The sequence below is a fragment of a genome, unplaced genomic scaffold (genome assembly GCF_019419815.1).
Source record: "Pyrus x bretschneideri cultivar Hongxiangsu unplaced genomic scaffold, Pyrus_bretschneideri_v1 Contig4, whole genome shotgun sequence".
Taxonomy (NCBI): domain Eukaryota; kingdom Viridiplantae; phylum Streptophyta; class Magnoliopsida; order Rosales; family Rosaceae; genus Pyrus; species Pyrus x bretschneideri.
In genome coordinates, this window is record NW_025999723.1 from 12014415 (window position 1) to 12042364 (window position 27950).

The 27950-nt window shown below is 36.9% G+C and overlaps 2 protein-coding genes and 2 long non-coding RNA genes across 8 annotated transcripts; all 4 read left to right on the forward strand.

Annotated features, from left to right (window-relative positions):
* Window positions 1–1149: 1149 nt before the first annotated feature.
* On the forward strand, window positions 1150–1421 carry LOC125468887. The gene is made up of 2 exons (XR_007251247.1): window positions 1150–1191; window positions 1307–1421. It is a non-coding gene; the product is annotated as an uncharacterized LOC125468887 (long non-coding RNA).
* A 46-nt stretch (window positions 1422–1467) lies between these two features.
* LOC125468886 lies at window positions 1468–27431 on the forward strand. The gene is made up of 2 exons (XR_007251246.1): window positions 1468–1681; window positions 26798–27431. It is a non-coding gene; the product is annotated as an uncharacterized LOC125468886 (long non-coding RNA).
* Window positions 14915–18106, forward strand: LOC103947690. 3 transcript variants are annotated; one of them, XM_048565535.1, is made up of 7 exons: window positions 14915–15206; window positions 15677–15773; window positions 15885–16111; window positions 16767–16881; window positions 17226–17291; window positions 17386–17450; window positions 17875–18106. In XM_048565535.1, the coding sequence occupies exons 3-6, from the start codon at window positions 15975–15977 to the stop codon at window positions 17410–17412; spliced, it is 345 nt and encodes a 114-aa protein (XP_048421492.1). In that variant the 5' UTR covers window positions 14915–15206; window positions 15677–15773; window positions 15885–15974; the 3' UTR covers window positions 17413–17450; window positions 17875–18106. The 3 variants fall into 3 exon arrangements, with proteins under 3 accessions (XP_048421492.1, XP_048421494.1, XP_048421493.1); XM_048565537.1 differs by having other exon boundaries at window positions 17386–17460; window positions 17822–18078; XM_048565536.1 differs by having other exon boundaries at window positions 17822–18078.
* On the forward strand, window positions 18195–20039 carry LOC103941598. Of its 3 annotated transcripts, none has more exons than XM_048565533.1 (5): window positions 18195–18489; window positions 18626–18738; window positions 19165–19275; window positions 19472–19597; window positions 19874–20039. In XM_048565533.1, the coding sequence occupies exons 3-5, from the start codon at window positions 19193–19195 to the stop codon at window positions 20022–20024; spliced, it is 360 nt and encodes a 119-aa protein (XP_048421490.1). In that variant the 5' UTR covers window positions 18195–18489; window positions 18626–18738; window positions 19165–19192; the 3' UTR covers window positions 20025–20039. The 3 variants fall into 3 exon arrangements, with proteins under 3 accessions (XP_048421490.1, XP_048421489.1, XP_048421491.1); XM_048565534.1 differs by lacking the exon at window positions 18195–18489 and adding an exon at window positions 18550–18602 and having other exon boundaries at window positions 18654–18738; XM_048565532.1 differs by lacking the exon at window positions 18195–18489 and having other exon boundaries at window positions 18539–18738.
* Window positions 27432–27950: the final 519 nt, after the last annotated feature.

The following is a 27950-nucleotide window of genomic DNA, read 5'->3' on the forward strand; positions in this document are numbered from 1 at the left end:
ATGTATTGTCCTATATAACATATATTAACAAGTGAAAAAAATTCTGAACATTTAATTTGGGGAAAAACAATAGTAAGAGCTGGTCTTTGTGTCCCAAACTAAAAGTGGAATAACCTTAGAGGGAGTTTGAAAATGCGTCCAATCCGTCAAAGAATTAGTGGCTTTCACTCTGATGTTGATTGGGATCTCAGGGAGACCGAAATGGATCCTAATGACATTGACCGAAATTTCTCAATCAAGGTGAGCTTTACTCTGCCTTTGGCTTTATTATTCATTGTTTTGTGCCTGTTTCTGTTTGTTTCAGTGTTTTTAGCTCTGTTATCGTTTCTGTATAAATACATTTCTCAATTCTTATATAGTGTCTGGTCGTTGTTAGGGAAGCAGGTGCAGTTCATGTACAAACAAAGGTGAAGGCTGTGTACATGTTGGGATACTATCCCCAAAAAAGGTAGGTAAAATCACATACAATGTAGTTCTTTTCTGTTTATGATTTAATTTGAGTATATATGGTGCTTAACGAACACACTGTTGATATAGTTAGGTAAAATCACATTCATCTTTATCATATACTTAGCTTGGGTCTAAACAAACTTTATTTTATTATTATTATTTTATAGGAAGGTCAAATCGAGATTAAATACTAAATTGTACCCCGGTGCACCTTATTAGTCGTAAAGTTAGCAAATGATTGAAAGTCTCGCCTTGTGTTGGCCGTTGGCCCCATTCCCATTCAATCCACACAACAAAATTCAATTCAAATCCCACCAATAAACTCCAACACCGTTGGCGGTGGGATTTAGAAAAATTGTGGAAAAATCTTCACAAGTAAATTAATACAAGAATGATTACTTAATTTAATATCCTTGACTCGTGGTATGTTTTTTTATAGATTGATCAATTTACTCAGTTGTTGCGAAGGTGATGAGTGGTTGCTTGTGGCAGAATATATGCCCAATGAAACACTTGTAAAACATCTTTTTCATTGCAAGGCTTACTCCTTATACGTATACGAGGTTTTTGGTTACTATCTATCTTGTATTCATATTTTAATTGTTGGATATCGGATCCACTTGGTCTTATAATTGCCTCTGCTTAATCATTTAACTTTGGGTTCTCATTCGGAAAGGACATACTAGGATATTAGGCATCACATCATCTGGCATTTACTTCTCCTGAATATTTTGAGGCCTGGTAAGTACATCATGGAAAAAAAGGCGGCGTGTTCGAATTTATGATTTACTTGACAAACATTCTTTAAGTGTGCAGTTCAGCAAATATTATACACCGCACATCCCATGTATTGCAGGGAGAGTGACACCAGAAAGTGTAATACACAGCTTTGGGACTCTCTTGATTGATCTTCTCAGCGGAAAGCATATGCCCGCTAGCCATGCAAGTGATTGTTCGAGTGGTGAACAGGGGAAAAATAAAAACCATTTGTGGGAAAAGAAAAACCATGTAGCTCGTGCATTTACCGTTTGAGAAACTTGCAAGAACTTATTAATCAAGTTACAGAGAGAAAAGCTGACAGATGGTTCAATCAAGATTTGATAAATTAACATTGAGAAATATCGCCGAATTGGTCTTCCCACGTCTTCGTTAAAAACCAAATCCTGACGAGAAATCTGAAGAAGAAACACAACCAAACTAATAAGCATATACTTACAACGAAAAGCTGCAAGTATGCTTGTCTGACCTCTCAAAATACAACCATTAATTATTATATATACTCATTACCATAGCCTAACAAATTCATTATGAAAATCGGGTTTGCATTAGATAAACTGGCAATTGGCATACACGCTCTGCATGTGCAACTATGTTTGCTTTTCATTTTATTACAAATTATCACGTGTAGGGACTAGGGGTGGACAAACAGGTAGAGGATCAGCGGGTTGGGGCGGGTAATCACGGTTTCGGAGGGTACGGGGCGAGTCCAATTTTTTTTTTTATAGAAACGGGACGGGGCGGGCAAGTCTAAATCTTTAGACTCACAGGGCTCGGGACCGGTCCATTTCTATAATGCAATGGATGGGCACTGTTGGGGAATATAAATGATAGGAGCATATTTAGGCAACTTACTTAGCTTATTTTCGTGCATCTATGTTGTTAATTCATAGTTGTTTTAGTAGTTTAAGCCATTTTCGTGTGTTTTTAGGTTCATATGGCTAAGGAAGCAAAAAGATGCATTTTGGAGCATTTTGGAGCAAAATTGGGCTTGGAATGGATAACATATTTTTGGAGCCAAAGTGTTGGACGAATTTGAAAGCCTTGTATGCACTTTGGACATAAAACAAAGGGCCTAGCCCAATCAAACAATCCTTTGAGCCATGCAAAACCTCTAGCCCAATCAACAAGCCTTAGCCACATGCATTCACATGCATCACAACCCCAAAACCATCAAGAAACACCCATTCACACACACATGCACTCACATGCATTCACATGCATTTCCACCTTCCTACTTCATCATTTCACCACATTCTCCCTCTTTAACTCACATGCACCCAAACAAAGCCAACCTAGCTAACCCTACATGCATTATTTATTCACTCTTCATCATTGCATTCATCACCAAAGAACTCCCCATCATTGCCATGCATTCCCCCTAATTCCATCCATCTTCCACACCTTTCCAACCTAGCCACACCCTTTAATCGTCCCCCCTTTAAGTTATGATTTTATTTCCTAACCCTACATGCATTATTTATTAACTCTTCATCATGCATCCACATTCATTCCAACACAAAACACACACATGCACTTATTCTTTCATCATTGCACCACCAATTCACCCACATGCATTTCCAACCATTCACACCCCTTTAATCATTCTCCTAGCTATCATTCACATGCTCTCCCATCCATTCTCTCCCTATATAAACCACACACACTTCATTCATTTGCATCATTCAATTCACTCTCCATTCTCACACCACAACTAATACAAACACTCTCCCTTAGAATCCAAAAACCATTCTTCCATTTCCACCACTCCTCACCACTTCCATAATTCCACACTTCCATTCCCCCAAACCAACTATCCTTAGACCTTATGCTACAACGAAGAGGAAGATAAGAGGGCCTAAACGTTCATACAATTCAAGTTTGAGTTGTTGGAATGTTTAGGCGTTTCTTTGATTTCAATGTTTAATTTCAATTCTCTTTGTTTTGTACGTATGAGGAACTAAACCCCCCTTAGCTAGGGGGTGATTCGAAATATATGTTTATGCTTGCAATATGATTTGAGTACTTTTAATTACGTTTCATAAGTTGTGAATTCAATTTGTTTAACTATTTGATTGATATCCTATTTATGTATGTTTATTAAGAATGAACGCTTAATTTTCATGCATGAATTTGACGCTAGAATATAAGTGAGTTTCACGTAATAGTTATGAACTTATATTCACAAGTAGTGGAGGTTGCTTATAAACAATCGCGTTAAACAAATTCTTGGCATAAGTTTCATGCAATCATAGTAACGAATGCCTCGTCAACACTTATAGTTTTCATGATGCTTAATGATTATTGCTTGTATCTCTATTATGCAATTCATGTAGGGAACTTGTGAGGAATGCTTTGGGTTGTCGTATGCAATCATCCAATTCATTAACTTAAGGAAAACTTGACGGTTAATTTAAGCGGACCTAATTAACCCGGGGTGTTGAGAATGCATGGTTTATTGAAATGCAATTGGAAATCTTTTTATTATGCAAGTGTAACATGTGTGGAGATAAACCCCTTGGCTAGCATCCATTCATTCCATTTCATCAATTTCATATTTACATTCTGTCTAGTTTATTAACTTGTTTCGTTATTTCAATTTTCGTCAAACCTCAATCCCCCTTTTTCTTTAATGTTCAATTTAGTTAGAAATCAATTTAGTTTGTGTTTTTAAAGCATTTTGAGTCTTTTGGTTTGTCTTAGTGTTTTAACGTTTAATTTCACATTCTTTTAGTCTAGTTTAGTGTTTTATATTGTTTTTACGTTTTTGAGTCAGTTTCCAAGAGATTAACAATCCCTCCTAATCCCCGGTCCAGAACGATCCCTACTTACATACTTACTACAATTGTCAAAAAGAGGGTTTAATTTGTGCGCGTATAAATCACGCATCAAATTTTGGCGCCGTTGCCGGGGATTAGCAACTTTGCTAATCTCTTGGATTGTTTTATTTTCGTTTGTGTGTATATATTTTTAGTTTTATTTTGTTGATTTTATACGCAAGACATGGCACTTGATAGTGCTTCTCTTTTGTCACAGCTTATGGAAGAGTACCAAACGCAAAGAGTTGGTACATTTGATCATAATCAATCAAGGAACGACGTGTTTTCCAATACTTACAATTCGGATTGGAGTGATCATTCAAACTCTATGTGGTGGGAACCTCAACATATTCAACAAGACGGATATTGGCAGCCCTATGAGGAGTTCTATTCAACGTCTATGCATCCACCACAACCTCATATTCAATATGCCCAACCAAACTCAAGTTCGTCAATAAATTATAATCAAAAGCTTAATGAATTACTTTGTTTGGTGCAGGGCTCACAAAACCAAGTCGAGGAGGCTCAACAAAGGGAAGCCCCACGGCAACAAAGTGTAAATGAGGTGAGTGCTATTTCTGAAATTCAATCACAACTTGCTAATCTTACTTCTCTTGTTTCTCAAGTTGTGATTGGTCCAAAAGCACAAGAACACCAAGTTTGTAGCGTGTGCTCAATTCAAGGGCATCCATCCGACAAGTGCCCTCAACTAATCGAGAATGGTGGGTGGGAATCTGCCAATGCAATTGGTTTCCAAGGACAAAATCAAAACAACCCATACTCGAACACTTACAATGCCGAATGGAGGGACCATCCAAACTTCAAATGGAGGGAGCCACAACAAGCTGCCCAACAAGGAGGATTTAGGCCAAACCCCCCTGGTTTTTATTCCAAGCCGTATGCACCCCAACAACCCCAACAACCTTCGGCATCATCTCATTCAGGTACGTCCTTGGAAAGTGATCAAGCTATGCAATTACTAACCTCTATTTCGCAGGGGTTGCAAAATCAAAACAACCGGATAGCAAATAACGAGAAGGAGATGATGGATATGGAGGAGCAAATTGGGCAGATTATGGGGTTCATGAAACAAATTCAAGATCAAAGTGAACTCTCCAACTCAACTATTGAAAACTCGAAGGAAGATTTTGAAATCCATAATGCTATAACTTTGGGAAATGCTATGGAGGTTGGAACGGACCTTAAATCAAATTACAAGGAAGATGAAAGGTTGCAATTTGAGGAAGAGGAACACACGCAACCTATGGCAAGGGTGGAAACACCTTTACCGCAGGCACCTATTGCTCCCACGCCATCTAATTCAAGTAAGGTTGTTCCAAATTTAATTAATTCTAACCCCATTCCACTGAATGTCCCTATTCCTTGCAAGATCATGCAATCCAAGGAAGAAGAGGGTGAGAAAGGCATCTTCGAATCCTTTCCAAAGAATCAAGAGCAAGATGTGACTGGGGAATGTCTAGAATTCATCAAAGAGGATATACTTGAGGCAAACAACCCCAAAGAAGTTGAATTTTATGACACAAGACAAGGACTAATCCTCACATGCAATCTGGCCAAGTCCAATATCCCTGAAACTTTAAAGGGAGTGGTGTTTATTCTTGAGTTTATGTCAGAGCACACAGGTAAGCCGCCTCCCCGAATTTCAATTTTCTTTTATACTAATATGTTGTTAATGATCCAGGCACCCACTTTAGAATTTGAACCATTACCGGATCATCTCAAGTATCACCCCCCATTCAGAGATAAATTTCGTGTCATGGGTCCTAAATGAGCCTAAGAAGGTTTCGTCCGGCTGCAAGACGTAAAAGAAAACGCTACTTGGGAGGCAACCCAATACAGTAAATAAAACAAAGCTTGTTCATTGATTTTTTCGATAAATTATAATTGTATCTAAACATGGCAGAAAGATGGAGTCTTCACAAAGGTTGTGTACGTGAGGCCCCACTACGTGGCAACACTCTCGGAGCAGAAGGCATCGGAACAGGAGGTCTCGGAGCAGAAGGCATTGGAGCAAGAGGCATCGGAACGGAAGACATCGAAGTGGGAGGCACCGAAGATAGATCATTCAAGGCCCCAAACCTTGGTGGAACGCTGGATGAACCAGGAAAGAGGTGTCTCTGGAAGAAAGCTGCAAGCCTTTGATGGACATCAAGCTCATCCAGTTTCCTCTTCATGCCTGTCGAATAATTGTTGGCAAGCACGTGCAAACTTCGGTTCTCGTACTTAAGTTGTTTGATCTCCTGCTTAAGACTCTCCACCTCCGCCATCAAGGATTCAACCTGACGGGAGCGAGCAAGAAGGCGTTGGCCCATGTTGGACACAGAGCCAGCGCACTGAACACTCAGAGCCAGGGATTCTTGAACGGCCAACTCATCGGACCGTCCTGAAAGCAGCTGACTGTCTTTGGGAGTGAGGAGGTTCCGAGCCACTATCGTAGCCGTTGTGGGATCCGTCATCACAGAGTCCTCATCTGTAAGAGGGCCATGGGAAGATAAGAAAGACGGGCACCATACCTTACCCTGACGAGGCGCGACCGGATCACTGCTTAGACTCAAATCTAAGTAAAGGTTCGATGGGTTGGATGAACTAGCCATTGTTCACGAAGTTAAAAGAGAAGGGTTGGATGGAGTGAAATCTCGACGGGCCGGAGACGATTTCTGGGCAATTTTCAAGTGTGCATGCTAGAGGTGATCGATCACCTCTATTAAAGGAGAGGCGTTCACCGATTCAGAATGAAGAGACACCACTCTTCAAAACCGGAATTTCCGGCGTAAAGATCCCCAGCTCGTCAGACGCAATCCCAACTTTTCAGAAGACGCGTGGAAGGTGAGAAATCAGCTGCACACTTTAGCCGACAAACGTGGGAGACAAAGCCGAAAGCTCCCGGCTTTCCAGAAAGCGTGTGCATATTTGTCGAAAGCTCCCGGCTTTGCAGAAAACGCGTGCCACTTGTCAAAAGATCTCAGACAGAGCTGCATCCGCACTACTACGTGTCGTTCAGAAAGCGAAGGGCATCGCTCAGAAATCGAAGGGGCGACTGCTCAGAAATCGAAGAGGCGCATTCAAAGATCGAAGAGTCGTCACTATTTCAAAAAGCCGGATTTGCGGGATCAAAACGTTTGTCGACAACGGTAAAAGAACAGTACCACCACTTGCTATTGAATTCCCTATATATGTCGACCTTCATTTTTTATGGCAAGATAGAACTGAAGAAAATGCCCAACTCTTCCTCACCTCTGAGGGCGCACTCCCAGCAAAGCCTTTCGAAATACTCCATTCTTTCTTCTTCCCCAAAGATGATACCAGATGCCTGGAGTACAGATGACCCAGGAGGAAACAGCACCACAAATACATGTGCTGATTCATTCACCGCTTCTTCAAAAGCAAAGGTATCTCATATCATCAAGGTCAAAAGCAAAAGTATCTCATATCATGCTCTTTCCCTGTCCTTTTCTTTGTCCTTGTTCTTACTCGCATGGCAAAGTGAAAGAAGCAATCAGCCGGCACTTGGAGTCAGTCTTCCGATCTGGAACCAACTGCCTGGAATCCCTTCCCTGATTGCTTACCTAGCGTTGCTCTCGAGTAGTCATCTTCAACGGTTGATACACTACCAGAGAAGGGACCACTTCTGCAAAGGGGAGCAAGTAAGGCAAGTGAAAATGATACATTGAAGCATGTGGAGACAAGCTGCAACTGCATATGCTGAGCTATCCTCTAACCCTCTTCAATACGAATTGGAGAGATTGAACAAAGAAACAGATAAAAGGAGGAAGCTCAGACCTTCGGGGGAGACCAAAGGAAGCCTGCTGCCCAGTTCAAGAGTAGCACAAAGGAAAATCAACGATGGGAGCAGCGCAGTTCAAGAGTAAGCCTGTGGAATCACAAAGATCCAAGCCTCAATGCAATTACCAAGGAGAAGATGGAACTTACACTCTATAACCAGATTTGCGTCTCTAAACTCTTCTCTTTGTTAATTACATTCTACCATGTTTAGTATGTTTAGTTATTTTTTGTGTGTTTACTTATGTTTTGTGTGAATCTATGCTTAAAACATTGAGGACAATGTTTGATTTAAGTGTGGGGGGTAACTAAAGTGTTTTGATGCAAATTCGTAGGGTTTTATCCACCATAACTTCTAATGTTGTTTCTTGCTGTTTTTAAAATGTTTTTAAACTGTTTTCGCGTGTTTTGACTTAAAAATTCGAAAATCCCATAAAAAATTTGAAAAATTGTTTTGAAAAACCCAAAAAGAGTTGTTTTAAAGTTGTTTTTGTGTGTGTGTTTGTGTCTTAGGGTACCTTCCAACACAATGATAAGGATTTGGTTTGTAAGTGCATGACTGTTAAAAAGAGTTATAAACATAGAGAAAAGTTTGATTTACTCTTGGTATATGCTTGGTTATGGTTATAATGTATGACTTCACATGCAATCATAAAAGAAAAATTCGTTTTTGTAACATGCTTGAAGGAAGGAACTCAAACAAACGCTACAACCCTGAGAGACTTGAGCCTATAACGTTCTTTGGAGAGTATAATCTGTGATTTCTTGTTTTCTAAAGTCGTTGCATGATCTCATTATTCTTTGCTTGGTTACTACTTAGAAGGCGTTTCATCATATAGTTCCAAATGCTATAACTCATGCCCATTTCATTCAAAGCATATTATTGATTTGCATAACACATATTCAAGATGAAGTTGTGTAGTGACCACCATCAAAAAGCCATGTGCCCTTAACTCATATTGTGTTTAAGTTTAACCCGATTGAGCCATGTTAGCCCATGTTCTTTGTTAACCCACTTTATCCTCACCTAACCTAGAATATGACCGTCCTTACCCTTGTTCTTGAAGCATAGTAAGCAATGAATTCCTTTTGATTAAGGTATTGCAGAAAATAAGTGTGGGGGAAAGAGTGTTTATGTGAGTTGATGTGCCATAGGCACGGCCAAAAAGAAAGAAAGAAAGAAAAAAAAAAAAAAGAGTTGAAAAGTATTGTTGGTTGAAGTAAGGGCCCAAAACAATAAATTAGGCCCTAAGAGTTGTTGAATCTCCCCCTTATGTCTAAAAGTTGATTTCTGCATGCCAAGTGAATTCTAAGCCTTAATTTCATTACTTTGCTTGCTATTGTTTAAAGAACTTTTGTTTATCCCTACCTTTCCTTGTGAGCCAATATCCCAAGCCCCGTTACAACCCTTGACTTCTATCTTGAGTGTTGTGCATTTCAATTGTGGAGTTTGAATTTGGTATGAGCATATGGTGTCACTGGTTCTCGCGTCTAAGTAGTAGCATTCCATTCATGAGATCATATCTAAACATGCTTATTAACTCCAGAAATTGCGTTCTTTGTGATACATATATGTGAGTGTTCGTTTTCATGTTTACATCAATCTTCTCACATATGACTAGATTAGGGTGTGTAGTTAGAAAATCTGAGTGAAAATCGAGTGCATATCTTGTAAGGAATTGAGCAAATTCTCTAAGGCATGTTACTACATTCAAAACATGGTCTTAAATGCTTAATTGTGAAATAGTATGTGGTGACTATGATTAAGAATGTACTTAAGTGTGAAGATGACTAAAATCTGTGGGAATGATGATTTTTAACATGTCATGTGCATTGGAAATCCCTAAGACGGTTGTTGGAAGGTTTAGGTTGTGTTTTACTTGTTTAGTGTCGTTTTGTTTGTTTGTTATTATTTTGTTTTGCTCAAGGACTAGCAAAAACTAAGTGTGGGGGAATTTGATAGGAGCATATTTAGGCAACTTACTTAGCTTGTTTTCGTGCATCTATGTTGTTAATTCATAGTTGTTTTAGTAGTTTAAGCCATTTTCGTGTGTTTTTAGGTTCATATGGCTAAGGAAGCAAAAAGATGCATTTTGGAGCATTTTGGAGCAAAATTGGGCTTGGAATGGATAGCATATTTTTGGAGCCAAAGTGTTGGACGAATTTGAAAGCCTTGTATGCACTTTGGACATAAAACAAAGGGCCTAGCCCAATCAAACAATCCTTTGAGCCATGCAAAACCTCTAGCCCAATCAACAAGCCTTAGCCACATGCATTCACATGCATCACAACCCCAAAACCATCAAGAAACACCCATTCACACACACATGCACTCACATGCATTCACATGCATTTCCACCTTCCTACTTCATCATTTCACCACATTCTCCCTCTTTAACTCACATGCACCCAAACAAAGCCAACCTAGCTAACCCTACATGCATTATTTATTCACTCTTCATCATTGCATTCATCACCAAAGAACTCCCCATCATTGCCATGCATTCCCCCTAATTCCATCCATCTTCCACACCTTTCCAACCTAGCCACACCCTTTAATCGTCCCCCCTTTAAGTTATGATTTTATTTCCTAACCCTACATGCATTATTTATTAACTCTTCATCATGCATCCACATTCATTCCAACACAAAACACACACATGCACTTATTCTTTCATCATTGCACCACCAATTCACCCACATGCATTTCCAACCATTCACACCCCTTTAATCATTCTCCTAGCTATCATTCACATGCTCTCCCATCCATTCTCTCCCTATATAAACCACACACACTTCATTCATTTGCATCATTCAATTCACTCTCTATTCTCACACCACAACTAATACAAACACTCTCCCTTAGAATCCAAAAACCATTCTTCCATTTCCACCACTCCTCACCACTTCCATAATTCCACACTTCCATTCCCCCAAACCAACTATCCTTAGACCTTATGCTACAACGAAGAGGAAGATAAGAGGGCCTAAACGTTCATACAATTCAAGTTTGAGTTGTTGGAATGTTTAGGCGTTTCTTTGATTTCAATGTTTAATTTCAATTCTCTTTGTTTTGTACGTATGAGGAACTAAACCCCCCTTAGCTAGGGGGTGATTCGAAATATATGTTTATGCTTGCAATATGATTTGAGTACTTTTAATTACGTTTCATAAGTTGTGAATTCAATTTGTTTAACTATTTGATTGATATCCTATTTATGTATGTTTATTAAGAATGAACGCTTAATTTTCATGCATGAATTTGACGCTAGAATATAAGTGAGTTTCACGTAATAGTTATGAACTTATATTCACAAGTAGTGGAGGTTGCTTATAAACAATCGCGTTAAACAAATTCTTGGCATAAGTTTCATGCAATCATAGTAACGAATGCCTCGTCAACACTTATAGTTTTCATGATGCTTAATGATTCTTGCTTGTATCTCTATTATGCAATTCATGTAGGGAACTTGTGAGGAATGCTTTGGGTTGTCGTATGCAATCATCCAATTCATTAACTTAAGGAAAACTTGACGGTTAATTTAAGCGGACCTAATTAACCCGGGGTGTTGAGAATGCATGGTTTATTGAAATGCAATTGGAAATCTTTTTATTATGCAAGTGTAACATGTGTGGAGATAAACCCCTTGGCTAGCATCCATTCATTCCATTTCATCAATTTCATATTTACATTCTGTCTAGTTTATTAACTTGTTTCGTTATTTCAATTTTCGTCAAACCTCAATCCCCCTTTTTCTTTAATGTTCAATTTAGTTAGAAATCAATTTAGTTTGTGTTTTTAAAGCATTTTGAGTCTTTTGGTTTGTCTTAGTGTTTTAACGTTTAATTTCACATTCTTTTAGTCTAGTTTAGTGTTTTATATTGTTTTTACGTTTTTGAGTCAGTTTCCAAGAGATTAACAATCCCTCCTAATCCCCGGTCCAGAACGATCCCTACTTACATACTTACTACAATTGTCAAAAAGAGGGTTTAATTTGTGCGCGTATAATTCTCGCATTAATAAACCCACCTATTTGAATGAATGGATGAGCCCATTCCTATAATAATAATACAATGAAATTGGGCCCATGTCTACAACAATAATACAAAATGAAATTAAATGAAAGAAATTGAATTGGCAACTTTTTCTAGGCCCTCTTTCTCTCTCATTTCGAAACCTTCCCAGACTTCTAGAGCCTTCTCCCTTCTTTGATTCCAAACCGAAAGTCACCAAGTTCATACGTCTCTCTCATTTCTCTCACTCTCTGTAAGTCTAGAAACCATTCTAACATCACCAAACTTCTTCAAATCCCTCTATTTCTAACCGTAATCTGCTCTTAGTCTCTCTCTTGATTTTATCGAAATCTCACTCAGATGGACAAAGATAGCACATGGCTCCGGATCAGAGAAGACGGTGGGCTTTAGATCGACGAAGGTGGCGACAATGATGGCGCGAGGGACGTGCTTTTCATCATCGAACTTGGAAAAGATGGTGTTGAAGGCGTCATCGTTCGTGGCCAATAGTTTTGTCACTAGGCATCTGGATTTCGCGACGTCGGAGGAAGACGACTTGAATGATGTCGTTCCCTTCTGTTGGACTCGTGGACCCAACCCAAACCAGCCTATTTCAATCAGGCCGAGTTATGTTCGGTTCCAACTTCAGAAATTTCAATACCCGACCCACCCTGCCCCGTTTCATTTTAAAGTAGATTCGGTCCAGTCCCTTCAAATTTGAACCCGGCCCGTGCCCACCCTTAGTAGGGACAACAATTGAAATAAGCAAAAAAAACAAAAAACAAAAACAGGAAAAAAGGAAAAGAAAAAGAGAGCAGTGAACAGACTGATTCGTGCTTCTCTCTTCTCCATCTTCCCACGTTCTTTCACATTGTACCAAACAACCGCTGCAATTTCCAATTCTCATTGCTTCTCATAAGTTTAAGATATCTTAATCTCTCTCTTATGCTTGTTTTTGTGGTCAATTACCAAGTCAAGTTGGAAAACTTACACTATTGCATATCTTGATCTTACGGGTAATGACTTTCCCAATGCAGAAAATCTCAATTCATGGCCCCCTCATATTTCTTGTTAAACATAATTGGACTTGAGTTGGAGCAATCTCATTAATGGTTATGAATGGCTGGAAGCAAAGGCAAATCTAGGAAGAAGTAGAGAGGCTCCTTACTGAATGATTGCGCGATTTCCAACTCATTGAAACCACTTACAAGGCGCTCTGACAAGATGTAACTAGCATGAGCTGACCACCTTTCATAGACAAAATTAAGCAGATGGAGCCCTCGCGCAAGTTCAACATGACACATTTCACCCCTTTCAAGGGAGATGGAGACCTATAGAGGCACCTGAAGCACTATCGCAATGTAATGATCCTTTATAAGAGCAATGATGCGCTCATGTGCAAGATATTCCCCACCACCTTGCAAGGCGAGGCACAAGATTGGTGTCACACCCTGCCACCATGGTCAGTCTAGAGTTTCAATGAACTTTCTTTGGTCTCCACTAAGGAATATTCATCATACTTGATCAAGAAAAAGTCTGACCACCTGTTCAAAATCAAAAAGAATCCGAAGGAAATGCGTCGCGACTACGTGAAGAGGTTCAAAGCGGAGAAGGTTAAGATAGTCAACCACCTGTTCAACATCAAAAAGAATTCGAAGGAAATGCTTCGTGATTACGTAAAGTGGTTCAAAGCGAAGAAGGCTAAGATAGTCGGATGCAACGACTCGATAGAAAGTGCAGCCTTCTAAAAGGGCTCCCAGCAGACCACCCATTATTTAGAGAATTGATCATGGGAGAAGACTTGACACTAGCAGACTCATTCACTCTAGCAGAGAAGAATGCACTATGGGATGAAGTTTGGCGAGCCATCAAAGCACTCGAGCAGCCTCAGAAGGAGCTGGAAGTAGCCTAGAAGACGGTGGACGGGAAGAAATCAAATGACAAGAACAAGTCAAGGACTAAACGCAGGGACCGTTCTTGACAAAGTGTCCATTCGCGGCTTGACCTGTTATTCGATAAAAAGCAAATACTAATGCCCGATTTAATCATAATGTTTTCTTGATATTTCTATAGTTGAGTGTATTTCTTGGTATTATGTTTATAAAGAAATGAAATTCAGCAAATCATTGTTGTTTAGTTCAATTTTCAGAAGGTTTTGAAGTTTAGTCGACGTGAAGTCAGAGCAATCTAAATTTACTTGATGTTGGTTTTGTTTAGAGGTAGAGATTGAAAAAGGGATATGTGGTCTAATTTGATACCGTGATATTGAGATGGGGGATCAATGCTCCAAACTCATGCCATGTTGCTGGAATTCCCAAATGAAGGCAGCGGTACTCGAAGCTCCTGACATTGGCGGTTTAATATACATGTTTCTTTTGTTCTGGCGTTTTATGTTTTGATGGAGAAACCGATCATATCTGATGCTTGTGGATTGTTTACCTTTAATACGGATAATGAGGAGCAGCAAGGTTGATAGCTTGTCTGCATTTCCTGAATTCACGTTTGAGCAACTTAAAAATGCGACATCTGGTTTTTGTGTGGAGTACATTGTGTCTGAGCAAGGAGAGAAGGCTCCAAATGTCGTTTATAAAGGAAAACCTGAAAATCAGAAGAGAATTGCTGTTAAGGACTTGAATAGGATGGCCTGGCCCGATGATCACAATTTTTGGTATGCATACTCTCTGTCTTATAAAACTCTAATTCAGATACTTTGGTGATGGAAATTGGTCCACATTTTCTGCAGAACTATTGTTTTTATCTTTATGTTTTACACTAATATAACTTTCTGTTGAGATCTTATGTGGTTTGAAATTTGGGTCATAGGGTGCTTTTGGCTTATAAAATTCATGAAATGCAGAGCTGTATTTCTCTGTGACTGAAATTATTCTCTGAAATCATATATACTAAAACCCGTAAGGGTTGAGTACTGTGGGTGACCAGTGTTGTTCCAATTTTGCCCTTCAGTTGTTCTTTAAGTCTTACTTTTTTTTCAATTACACAGTAAAATGACGGTTTTGACCCTGGATTGCCAATAGAAGTCTCTCGACTCCCTCAGAAACGAAATCCAAAAAGGAAAAACTGTGCTCTGCAACACGATTGACGATTTCGATTCCGCTTTGTGGATGCCTCTGGAACTCTCCAGTCCTGCGTCCGTTCATCCTATCGCTGGACCTTCCACTTCCAGTGCGTCTTCATGGTTTTTTCATCCGTTCCCTCTCTCTCTTTCTCAAATTTCTGCTTCCGCCGTTCTCAAACTCGCCTCTCTCACTCTCAAGCGTTCAGTCTCTCTCGCTCTCAAACGTTGCCGATCTGTCGAAACCCATATTCCTTTCCTCAAAATCCAAGGTACGGACTTCATGCAGCACTAAGTTTTTGGGATTTTTTTTATATTTTAGTTTTGGATTCGTAATTTTTTGCTCGGTAGATGAGAAAATGTGATTCCGTGTTTTAGTTTTGGTGTTTTTGTGATTTTGGGTTCGTAGGTGTTTCAAATTTTGGATGTTTGTTTGTAGGTTGCAAAACCCTTTGTTCTCAACGTAAGTAATTTAAAATTCTGGGGTTATTCTATTGAAAGTTTCAATTTATAGTTTAGTTTAGTTTTTTTTATAATCAGAGTTGAGTTGGTATTTTGTTTGTGTTTGATTATATTGAAATCGGAGTTTCAGAGGACTTCTGTTTGGGTTTGATATTTTCCCACGATGTATAAAATGAGGGATGGCAAAGCATTTAATGCACCAGATTATATTGGTTGTTTTTGTTATTTCATGCTACGTATTGTAATTGGGAGATTAATCTGTTAATTTGTGTTTATGTAGAAATTGGAAGAAGCAAAGAACATGTATGCTTTTAGCACCACCACCTACACTGGATTCCAATGAACTATATCCGAAGAAGCATCTGAAAAATTCAAAGGTATGCATAGTAGTCAGTTGCATTTGTGTTTTGCAGCTCATGGAATGCTTTTTGCAAGCTTAGATTCAGCTCATGAAAGTTCTTATTGCTGTGGTTGTGTTGTGGTTGCAGCTTATGGAATGATTTTAAAAAAATCAGGCCATAATCAGTTTGTACAGGAATACCAAGAAATCAGGGATTAGGATTAATCTCCCTGTTAACATGTGGCCAGTAACATGTCCAGGGCAAGCTTTGAATGCACCTGATGACTTGCCTAAGAATGTCACACGGACTTTGAATCAGGGCTCAATTCCCATGAGCATGGATTTTCATCCTTCAGAGCAGACTCTACTTCTTGGGTTGTATTTTTTAAGTAGCTACTTATATTTATTTGTATACCTTTGGCTCTACAGTTTTTCCCTAGATGCTTGCTGCTCATAATTGACTGTTGATTGTTCTCTGTATATGCTTCAGTTGGTACCAATGTGGGGGACATAGGGCTGTGGGAAGTTGGATCTAGGAAGATCCTCTGCATGGTAGTTAATAGATACTTTTCTATTTGAAAGTTCTTATTGTTGTGGTTGCTGTGTATCTACTTAGATTAATTATAAATTAGAGGTGGTTAAAAATTCGAAATTTTATTGATGCATGTTTTCTTCTTTCTTCCTAGCTATCAATTTGTTGTCTGAGGAGAATCTGAATAGATCAGATAGTACATGAAGAAAATGATTTTGGTAACGAAGAAGAAAGAAGAGTAAAGTAATGAGAATGAAGAGAACTTTGCCGCTAAGATTAAAATAGACATTGTAGTGAGCAAAGTCTAGGTATGAAGAGTCTGAGTTACATAATTGTTAATGGCTTTGAACCTTTCTAATTTTGTAAACCGTTAATACTGTCTTAAAATTTAAATTATGAATCCTTATAATTGAAATGTCAATGATTCGAAGCTCCTGACTGAATTATTACAGTTCTGTAAGATTTATTGATTACCTTTTTTCGAACTGTCTCTCGCAGCGGAATCACCGCCACCAACAGCTATGGCTACACAGTTCGTCGTCATCCAGTATTCCTCCAAAATTCCACTATCTCTCTTTCTTCTCTCCTACTCAGTGCGTCTCTATTCTTCCAGGTCCACCAATATCTATATCCCAAATGACTCTTTATATGTATCTATTTGTTAGAGAAGGCTTTTGCCTTTTGGGTTCAATTTTATCTGCTGTCTGCATTGGATTTGATGTCTTCTTGGTCCCTATTTTTTTTTATCCAGCAATCGAGCTTGCATTATCACTTAAGAAATTAGCAAATGAAAGCTGCTTCACTTGCACACTGTAAAACATTCATTGTTATTGTATGATGTCTTTTTAATATAAGATGATTAGGCTTAGGTGATTATATTTTGTACCATCAATTGGTTCGTGTTGTGAATTAACAGTCTTACTATACTATGTTCATCCTTGAATTTACGACTAACAGGTTGCTGAGAAGAACAAAGATGTGCAATTAATAGATTTTGTTGAAATCAAGATTTTAGCTGAGCAGGTCAGTCTTGATCTCTTCCCTTATTTTTCATCAGTTGGAAAGGTTCTACAGGGACGCTTGCATGATTTTTGATGTTCTGTTTTTACCTTTTTAGGTGGAAGCCTATCAGGAAAATATCTGAACATTTTGCTCAACTAAGGACACTTCACAAAGGGCACAGTAGGAACCCGTAATTCAATTTCATTGTCATCTTTATCACATGTTTAGTGTTCATCTTTTGAATATAACATTACTTATCTGATTTCATTTTCTGTTCCTTACTTGAGTTTCTCAAAACCTAATGCAAACAACTAATATGGCTAAAATTAGTCTCTCATGTATTTTCCTCATCTGAATTGGGGTTTTTAAAGTTTATCAAGAAATTTGATCTGGGATTCTGAATTTTTTTTTACAACTCAGAAATTTGTGGAGTTATTCTTAGGTTTTATCAAGAAGTTTGATCTAGGTTTCATATATTTTGTGACTCACATTGTTTTTTAGCATTTTTTTTCTGATTTCTGCTTTCTTTTGATTTATGGGCCTGCATCAAGCTTCTGCCTTTCTATATTGATGAAATACTGATGGAAATGAGTTTCTTGCCAAGGCTCACAAGGCACTGAAATGCCCTTGCAAAGCCGACTTACAAAGTGGGCCCTATGGACTTCAGTTTTCAGAGGCTTTTCTCTGTTATCTTAAAAGCACGGTGGAAGAAAAGGGATCAGGCTGTGTCCATCCATTTGTAGTTTTGCAGAATTGTATTAAAGTTAATCCTTCTAAAGACAATTTAGAAGAAGATGCGATTAACAAAGATGACGACTACAAAATCTTCCCCTCAACATGGTCCAGAGAATCTCAAAGATTAACAAAGATGACGACTACACCACTTTTTCTCTTTTCCTTATAACAAACAATGACCATTGAGTTTTTTTCCTTTTTTTTTCTTTTTGAAAAATACATGTCACTGAAAAAAAAAAAAAAGGATCCGGATTGTTAGTCATTTATATATTTTCTTTTAACCACTAAGAACAACAACAAAAAAGTGATCTTTATTGTTTTGTGAGTGTGAAATGGTATCTTTAGATTTTCATGAAGTTGTGTTTTGCTTCCATGACTCAGAGGGTGGATATGGCGGTGGACAAGGACAGGCAAATAAATTGGTCTCACTATCTGCCGTTTTGGCTTAGCCAGTGTCCATATATCTTTGTTTAACTCAGTTAATGTTAGTTGTGATAGCTTGACTAGGCTTATACAACATTACTTATCTACTCTATTAGATAGTGCTTTGCATTCTTTTCCTTACAATTGATAGCGTGTTCTTTGACTTACAATTGACAGCGCGTTCTTTGATTTCCCAGATGCCACATCTTGCAACGACTTATGCTGCAGTTAATGCACTTATAACTCCTTGGTGGTGAGGCGAACTCTACAAATTTTTGCAGTAAATGAAACTTCCAAGCGGTGGCTTCAGGTTAGATATCACATTCATTTGTGTGGTTCTATAGTTTGAGGACATATATGTACAAGGATCATATCATTACCTTTGATATACTTTTACCATGAATTACTTCTTGAATACATGATGGTGGAGAAATTGATGTCCGGCCTTGCTACACTGCGGTTTCTGGTAGTCTTTCTCTGTTCTGTTAGTTTCTGTTAGCCTCTCTGTCTATCACACTTAAATGGTGGAGAAATGTACTTCTATTATTCATCTATTTTGAGGAAAATTGACGACACAATCATTTTATCTATTTTGATGGGCCCATTTTGATAAAAATGGGATTACAGAAGCTAAGAAAGCTACTGATGCACATATGCTATCGCTAATTTTTTGTGTTTGATTTGTGATTTTGAAAATAGTGGTTATTTCTAAGTGCGTGTTACTGTTTGGTTTAAGGCTTCTAAATCTAAGGTAGCTGCTAAGAATGGCCCAACTGCTGCTACAAAGAAGAAAGAAGTCTCAGATGAAAGCTCAGATGAGAGTAGCGATGATTCGGAAGATGATGATGTGAGTTTTTGGTTTTCCAACCTGGTGCTCTAATTTTTTTTTTTTTTCCGTTGGGGTTGTTGCATGGGACATTCACCTGAAGATTGAGTCACTCATATCTGTATATTTGGGATACATTGTGTTGTGTATTTATTCTTTGTTAGATTGAGAAAGATACTTTTTGGTCGATAGTGATCCTCAACTTTTGTGTCCACAGGAAACCCCTGCAAAGGTTGCTGCGCAAAAAGCCTGCTCAGTTGCAAAGAAAGGCTCATCAGTGGCTGTTAAGAAGGCAGACACTAGCAGCTCTAGATCTAAAAAGAGCTCTGAATCTGAAGATGAGGTGTGTGCTCATGCTTAAATATTTGTATCATCTGAAGGATGTTCCTTTGATGATTGTTGAATCCTAATCTTTCTGAGCATGGTTAGGAAGTTATGAAAAAAGTAGAAAGGATGTTCCCTTGATTGTTCAGAGAAGAATTCTGGTGATAGTTCATAGGAAGTGAAGGTTTATGTATTTTTTTAAATTCCAGTTGGAATGTGTTGCAATAATATCAGTCTTTGTGAGATCAAATGAATAACACCTACCTCTTTGCCTCTTTCTACATGTTTTATACAGTTTCAAAACCCGCAGCACCGCGCGGGCAAGCTTGCTAGTTATTTCTATACTAAAACCCAAACGCCAGTGTACTGTTCACAGACAGTGGAGTGGCGAAAGTGCCCTCCGTTTGGTTTTCCAGCAAGCTTTTTTCTCTTTGTTGCACAGTTAAATGACGGAATTGCACTTCTAGGCCACGCGTGACTCCAATTCATTTGCCCAGCCCACGTGTTGATCATCGTAGGCTGTTGCGTTTCCCCTATATTCCTCCCACTTTTACTTTTGCTTCCCATGTTAGTCTCTGCTTTTCTATTACTTTTAGACCTCACTTTCTTTCCCTTTCAAACCTTGCTTCCGTTGGTCGCGAATTTGTCGCTCTCAAATCCCGCTTTTTGTCGTTCTCGGCTCTTGGTTTGCTCAGAAAGCACCGAATCAGTTTAAGGTTGTTCAACTTTTCAGTTTTCTTTGGTTCAAAACTGCGGGTTTGATTTTGTTACATATAAAAATATCAAAAGTTAAATCTTTGTTTGTGTGAATTTTTTAACCCAGATTGTGTTATGGGTTTTGTTCGTTGGCCTTTTTGAGATTTATGATTTGGTTTTTTTGGTTGATACGTTTGTTTTGCAGGTTTCGTTTATACAGAGACAAGGACAACTTGGCCACTGCACCATTTCTCGGCACTTGAGGGTAAGATTTAGCTGGTGAGGTGGTGGATTGCAAAGCTGTAATGAGATCTTAGCTTTATTTTTAATCAACGAATTTGGAAGCATCTTTATATGTTTAGTTTGCTATCTTCTGTTTCGGTTGGATTTTAGGCACTGGAAATTATGAGTTGTTTTGGGTATGGTTTCCTGCCTCTGCTGCTTCCTGATTCTGTCTCTGTTTGTTATTTGGTTTGCTAGAATTTGTGGTTTTGTCCGTAAATTTTGAAAAAAAATTGGGCTAAGCAGAGGAACCAATTCAGGTCTCAGTCATGCTCCCTTCAATCGTAGTTTTATACAATACAAAAGCATTATAATTTAGAAAAATGTTAGTCGTTGTTTGTTAGCAAACTCTATGAGTTGGACTGCTCCCTAAACAGATAGTGAACCATCTTAATTTTTCATTAAAATCACAAGCTTCGATATCTGAGTCTGCCATATTAGTATCATTCATTAGTTTTTAATCCCATTAATTGTATTTTGAACATGTTTATTTTTCATACAACAATAGTTATAAACATGTGAATTCTTTTACATCTTAAAAAATAAGAAACTGATCAGGTTTCTGATTTTCCAAGCCTGGTTTATTCTGCATCAGGTACACTTCTGGGCATCATTACTGGTGTCAATTTCTTTACAACTCATGGATAAGTAGTTTCGCGATATCAGTTGATGGACTCGGTAAGTGAATTCAATTATAGTTTTCTTAGCTGAGTTGATATCTTATCCACTGCACTGTCCACCTTCTTTTCTTTTGAGAAGATTTGTTTTCTATTGAATTAATAATAAAAATAACTGGAGAAGGAAATTGAGAAAGAAAAAAAAAAACAGCTTTTCTTGGATATGTTTATGGAGATTTTCTTTAGTATTTACTCCTTTTGGTATGTTGTGATTACACGCAAATACAGATTATATGTCAATATTGTGGGGTTATAACACATCGGTTTTGGAAAGCATCATTTTGCGTTGTGAATTCTGAATTCTGTGTTTAATTTGCCTTTTATGTTTTGAATTTGAATTTGTAGTCTGATTATGATGTCAATGCAGATTGTCTACTATCAATCAGACACTAGACTATGCCTTCAATCAATTGAGAAAAGTCAGTTCATTTGCAGACTGCCTGGTTATGAGTTTACTTTTAACTATCTGGTAATTTGCAACCAAGTTTTCTTTTTCAACTTATGCTCGGTTTACTATTCTTCTGCAGCTTATTTTTTCACAGATTCAGTCTTCAGTAGATGGCTGAGGAATTTCCACATGCAGCACTGTATCAAATTATCATTGATCATAGGGTATGGCATTGTTAGATCATCTTCTGTTCACTTTGATCAAATTTTTATCGACTTTTTTTTTGTTTTTTATTTTTATAATTATGATTTATTTCTTATTTTGCCTCAAGTTTGGTTGACTTAAGCTTTGTTTATTATCTCTGCAGTACGAAGAAGGCCTTATTAGTGTAATGAGAGAGTCCAATATCCACTGGACGGTAAGTGATCCATTCTTTTTGTTTTTTGTTTTTAATGCAATGTCCATACTTAGTGTAATACCATATGTTTGACCTTTGTTTTTAAATTAAAATCCACCAATTTGGTTGTGGTTTGTTCCATGATAATTGTATAAAGATGATCATGACATTACATAGTTTGGGAATTAGACTAAGCAATTTGATCAATCTGAGTAAATATATTTTAGCTTTTCTTATGTTTTGACTGTTAAGATAGAAAGTTAATGGATCATTTACATAGAACTCACAAATTATGAGTGTGTTATTGCATATGCCCATATTGCTCCTAAATACTAATCAATCAGTATAATTTGTTTTTGGAAAACTAAGTTTAATTCTGGATGGGAGGTAGGTAGGGATTAATTTTGAGAATCGTTACCCTATGAGGATATTCACAGTTAATGGTGAAAGTTATTTTATTTTTTAAATTATCTCATGAATAAATCTGTTGAGGGAGATGATAGTTTTCTTAAAAATAGCATCAGAAGGGAAAATGGATATTGAATTTTTTGGGTGGTTATATTTATTTGTCAAAGTAATGATTTTGGTTTCATGGTGAAGGTTTTATGAGTATGACCATGATGGATCAAAAGCTAGGGTTGAATTGGCAATTGGAATCAAAGTCTTAATACATGGTTTTTTTTTTTTTTTTTTTTTTTTTTTTTTTTTTATTTCTGCTGCAAAGTTTTTGATTTTCTCATTTTTTTTATACACAAAATTCCATTTGAAAAGAGTAGGTTGGTTAAATACAAGTTTTCCATACGAATTAGAGGACTTATGTAGTGCTGATGTGGGTATTTTGATCTTCCGTTATAGGAGTGAAGAAACCGGCTGGATTAATCATCATCTTATTTTGATCAAATTTTGCAGTATAGATGATATAAGAATCACAATTGCATATGGGAACTGAATCATCATGACATTGGAATTCAAGTTTCTGTTTCTATCAATGCAGGCTATTGCTAATCACCAAATTAATTATGTTTGTTGAAATTTTTGGAATAACATTTTTCTAAAGCCTGATTACTTAAACCTCGCTGCAAAACAGTTGCACATGAAATCATGCACTTTACATGTACAATTACACTCAACTCAGCCGATTACTTTAACAATCTTGCTGATTTTGACCATGCTATTTTACGGATCTGCCAATTGACTTTCTTCTTTACACTTCATCGTGGTTATCTCATACCGATTGTCTAACACTTGAATCTTTTGTTTGCAGAAAATTTTTGGGCATTTTACACAAGTAATTGGAGCTGCTGCAAAATTTTAACACTAACATGGATGGAGTGTATAGAAATTTAACGGAGAGTGAGTAAATTGGCTAATTAAAATAATTTAAGTGACAGTGATCATAAAGTTCAGTAGCAAATTGACAGAATAGTCTTTTGAATTGATTAACCATCTACTTAGAGATGCATTAACAAACATCTGCACGCACATGCATTTAGGTTGAAGCAAACTATGTTATCACATGATTGAAATCATCTATTTACATCGATAAACTTTTAATTAGCACATGATTGATATGGGTATATAGACCCAACATCTTTAGCTATATGTTATAGTTTGACATAAAAATTGAATGTATCCGTTTTAAATCTTTCAACCATGTTATTCAACTGATACCATAAACTGCCATATTTTTTAAACTCTGTGGAAAGGAATTTACATGCAACATGATCAAAATGACTCTATAAACAGCTTATAAAATATCTTTTCAAATACATAAGCAAAAAGAGGGTTGGTTCTCACCACGTCTTTACCATTGTCCCATTTTTTAGCTATTATAAAGTCTATGAATTGCTAATGGGTTTACCTTTTTCATGGAATTTTCAGAATTTTGGGTCGTTGGAGGAAGAATTTGGCTGCTTGACATTTTGAGGTATATACTTTTGTTTTGATTTCTTCAGTTAGATAGTTAATTTACACCAATGCTTTTGTTTCTATTTGGGTTTTTGAAAGTTTAGGGATGTTGCTGAATCATGATAATATTTATCCAAATAGAGGTTAAGTCAATTTGATAATATCATGAGAATTGATGGTTATGAAACGTTAATATAATAAATTGATGCTTTGGTTGGTCTAGAATGGTGGTTCACCCAAGACACTCATGATAATACGTGGAAATCCTATTGCATAAAGATAGAAAATCATATGAACATTCAGATAGTTGCTTTACCGGCAATATGATTGCCCTTCATTTTCAAGTTTTTTGAAGTTAAAAAAAATAAAAAATAAAAAATAAACTACATTGACCAAGAAGAAGAATTTATGACTATAATTGTTTGAAACCGATAAGTACGTAATTTATATTCTTATTTGAGCAATGGAGTTCTCAACTAAGTGATTCTTGACAGGGTCTTAGAAATATGATCAGTTTGTCAAGAGTTTCATAGAGAGCTCTTTTGTTTCTCTTTGCAACCACTGCAAGAGTGCAATTAAAATTTAATCAAAATACCTTCACATTCATAATCCCAAAATTGACTTCATAAGATGAAATTAATTGACCTAATTATGTGCGAACCTCCAATTAAATGAATGAAATATTCAATGTGGATCGAAACCAAAACCGAAACCAAAACCAAAATGAAACAAACAACAGCAACTGCCGAAGTTTTTAAAAGTGTAATTTGGATTTATAAATAGATTTTCTGTTCAAATTTTGTTATTGTGATTTTGGAGAAACTCTTTCTTTAATCTACTTATGTTGTGGGATTTCAAAGTTGAAAACCATTTGCTTTCAATCTTTTGGAACAAATTAGCTTTGGTAGGTAACAGAACAGATAAATTTCTGGAGGATATAAAAATGTTTGCTTTGCTGAGATTGTTCTGTTTAAATTAATCAATTTTATAGTGCACTTTGAAACCGAAGTCATCGATCTGTTAGTTTCAATTTGAACACTTTTTGAAACTTAGAGATACATTTATTAGTTCAATTAGTTAATTCCTACTAAGATTCTTGCAAAACGCTTTTGTTATGCTGTAGTTAAAACACTTTTTAGGGTTGTAAATAGATTTTCACATGATGTAAATAAGATTGTTTTAATGATTTGGAGAATATGGAGAAAAGTCATTCCAAACTTAAAATTCAATGGTAGTTTATTGGTGTAAATTATGTTACTCATTAATTTTTCTGTCATTTTTTGGAGTGTCTAAATTTTGACTGTTGTTTAGCTTGGATAAAGCTCAAGGCTTATAACTAAGTTTGCTATTTATTTTGTTTGATGCATTTCCAGTCTTTGTAGCTGACACAACTACATCACCTCCAAAGTTGCAGACAAGGATTGCAAGGTTTTTTTCTATCCTTAGGTATTCATTGATTGAGTTTGTTTGCAGTTGAAAATGCTGTCTTAGTTAAGACTTAAGGAGAACATCATATTTACAAAATATACTCGAATGTGTTGTTCGTTGTTTCTGATGTTAATCGTTTTTTTTTTATCAAATTTAAAAACTCTTGTTTGTAATTTTAGTATTATTTTAGCATTTTGGCCTAATGGGTTTGGTTGCATCTAATTGCAAACCCTTCATTTTCTCATGATTTAGTAATTCACCAAGTAATTATGTTTATACATACTCTAATTTTTTTTTTTTTTTTGCCAACATGTGTTCATATAGCTGAAAATAAAAAATCAGCTGATTATATTAGATTAAACTTTGGTAGTCATTCAAACATAATTATTCCTGCAATTTGTAATCCTGCAGCAACGCGCGGGCATTATTATCTAGTTTACAATTATTTTTGGACCATATGATTGTCGTCAAATGTTTTATCAGCTCCATTAAAGGAAGCAAGTCACTTCTGTCTTCTCTATTTTGCAACCACTATTGTGAGACGATTTTCTTGTGCCCCAACTATAGGAGGAAATTAGTTGGTCAGCTCTGCAACCATAGATTGGTCAATTTGCTCGGTTGTTGTTGCGAAGGTGATGAGAGGTTGCTTGTGGCAGAATATATACCCAATGACACACTTGCAAAACTTCTTTTTCATTGTAAGGCTTACTCCTTATACGTATACGAGGTTTTTGGTTACTGTCTATCTTTACTCATATTTTAATTGTTGGATATAAGATCCATTTGGTCTTAAAATTGCCTCTACTTAATAGTTTCACTTTGTCTCACTGATCATTTAACTTTGGCTTTTCTTTTGGAAAGGACATACTAGGATATTAGGCATCACATTTATTTTCGAACTTCCAAAATATAAATTACTCTCGTCTGGTATAATTTATCACTTCTTTTCCCTGAATTCCATCGTCACCTAATATTGCTTAAGAGGCGTTGGTATGGGGATCTACATTGAGACAATGGTTGCAGGGTTTTTACTGCATCCCCCCTTTTGAGTGTTAGAAACATGTGCTGATAATCATTTTTGTTTATAGCACAGGTTCACGTTTGACAACTACGTGGTCTTATTTCAGTTATAGCATCTTCTCAAATTTTGCTAATTATCTTGTCAGTTGCATGGATGTTTGCGCTAATGAGTACTGTGCTAGTGTTATGTGGAATATAACTTTATTACCTTCTTGCATCTTCAAGGAATGTGCAGCCTATGAAATGGGTAATTCGATTAAGGGTTGTGTTACATCTTGTACAGGCTCTAGAATACTGCACAAGTAAAGGGCGTGCACTTTATCAAGACCTTAATGCTTACAGAATTTTGTTCCATCTTTTTGGTATCCTTTTTCTAAGTACTTTCTGATTGTATTTGTTTATTTTATATATTATAATTTGCAGGTTGGCAAGCCTAGAATATACACCTTTGGCCTGATGAAAAATAGTAGGGATGGGGGAAGAGTTATGGTACAAATCTGGCATTTACTTCTCCTGTACATCATGGGGAAAAAAACGGCGGTTGAATTTATGATTTACTTGACAAACATCCTTTAAGTATGCAGATCAGCAAACGTTATACACTGCACATCCCTTGTATTGCAGGGAGAGTAACACCAGAAAGTGTAATACACAGCTTTGGGAGACTCTTGATTGATCTTCTCATCATAAAGCATATTCCTCCTAGCCATGTAAGTGATTGTTCGAGTGGTGAGCAGGGGAAAAAGAAAAACCATTTGTGGGAAAAGATAAATGGGGAAACTCTTATAAGGATCTAACAATTATTTGTGAGGTAAGACGATGAGTCCTAAAACTGATTGAGTTGTAGCATTTGAAGTATTTGGACCTTTGGGATATTAACTTCATTGGGAGCAAAATTCTATATTTCATTGCTTCTCTTAAGTCTAAGGTATCTTAATCTCTTTTATGCTTCTTTTGGTGGTCAACTTCCAAGTCAAGTTGGAAAACTTAGTACTTGTATATTATGATCTTACAGGTAATGACATTACGAATGCTGAAAATCACAATTCATGGCTTCCTTGTATTTCTTATTTAACATATTTGGATTTGAGTTGGAGCAATCTCATTAATGGTTATGAATGGCTGGAAGCAACTAATAAACTCCAGATCTTAGGAACTTGGCATTGGCTGAATGCAGTCTTCCTTCTCTGATTACCATAAATTCTTCTAAATCTCTTGTTCGTGTTGTCTTTTCTGACAACCAATTAACTGGCTTAATTCCCAATGTCATTGGAAAGATGAGCTCTCTTGGATATCTAGATCTCTCTTTTATTTAACTAACCAATTTGAAGAGGGATTTTAGAAAGTCATTTCTGGCGACTCTCCAGATTAATACTTCCGTTTTTCTCCTCCAACTCACTAGCCTTAAGCTTTGGTTCTAATTGGATTCCTCCTTTCTAATTGCTTTACATAAATTTGAGGAGATTTTGACACCCTTTTGGAAAATGGGTTGAAAGATGGTTTTGGTGTTTTTTAGCCTGATCCAAATAACGTGAATTACGAGTACAAAACAGGCTTCTAAAACATAAACGGGTCA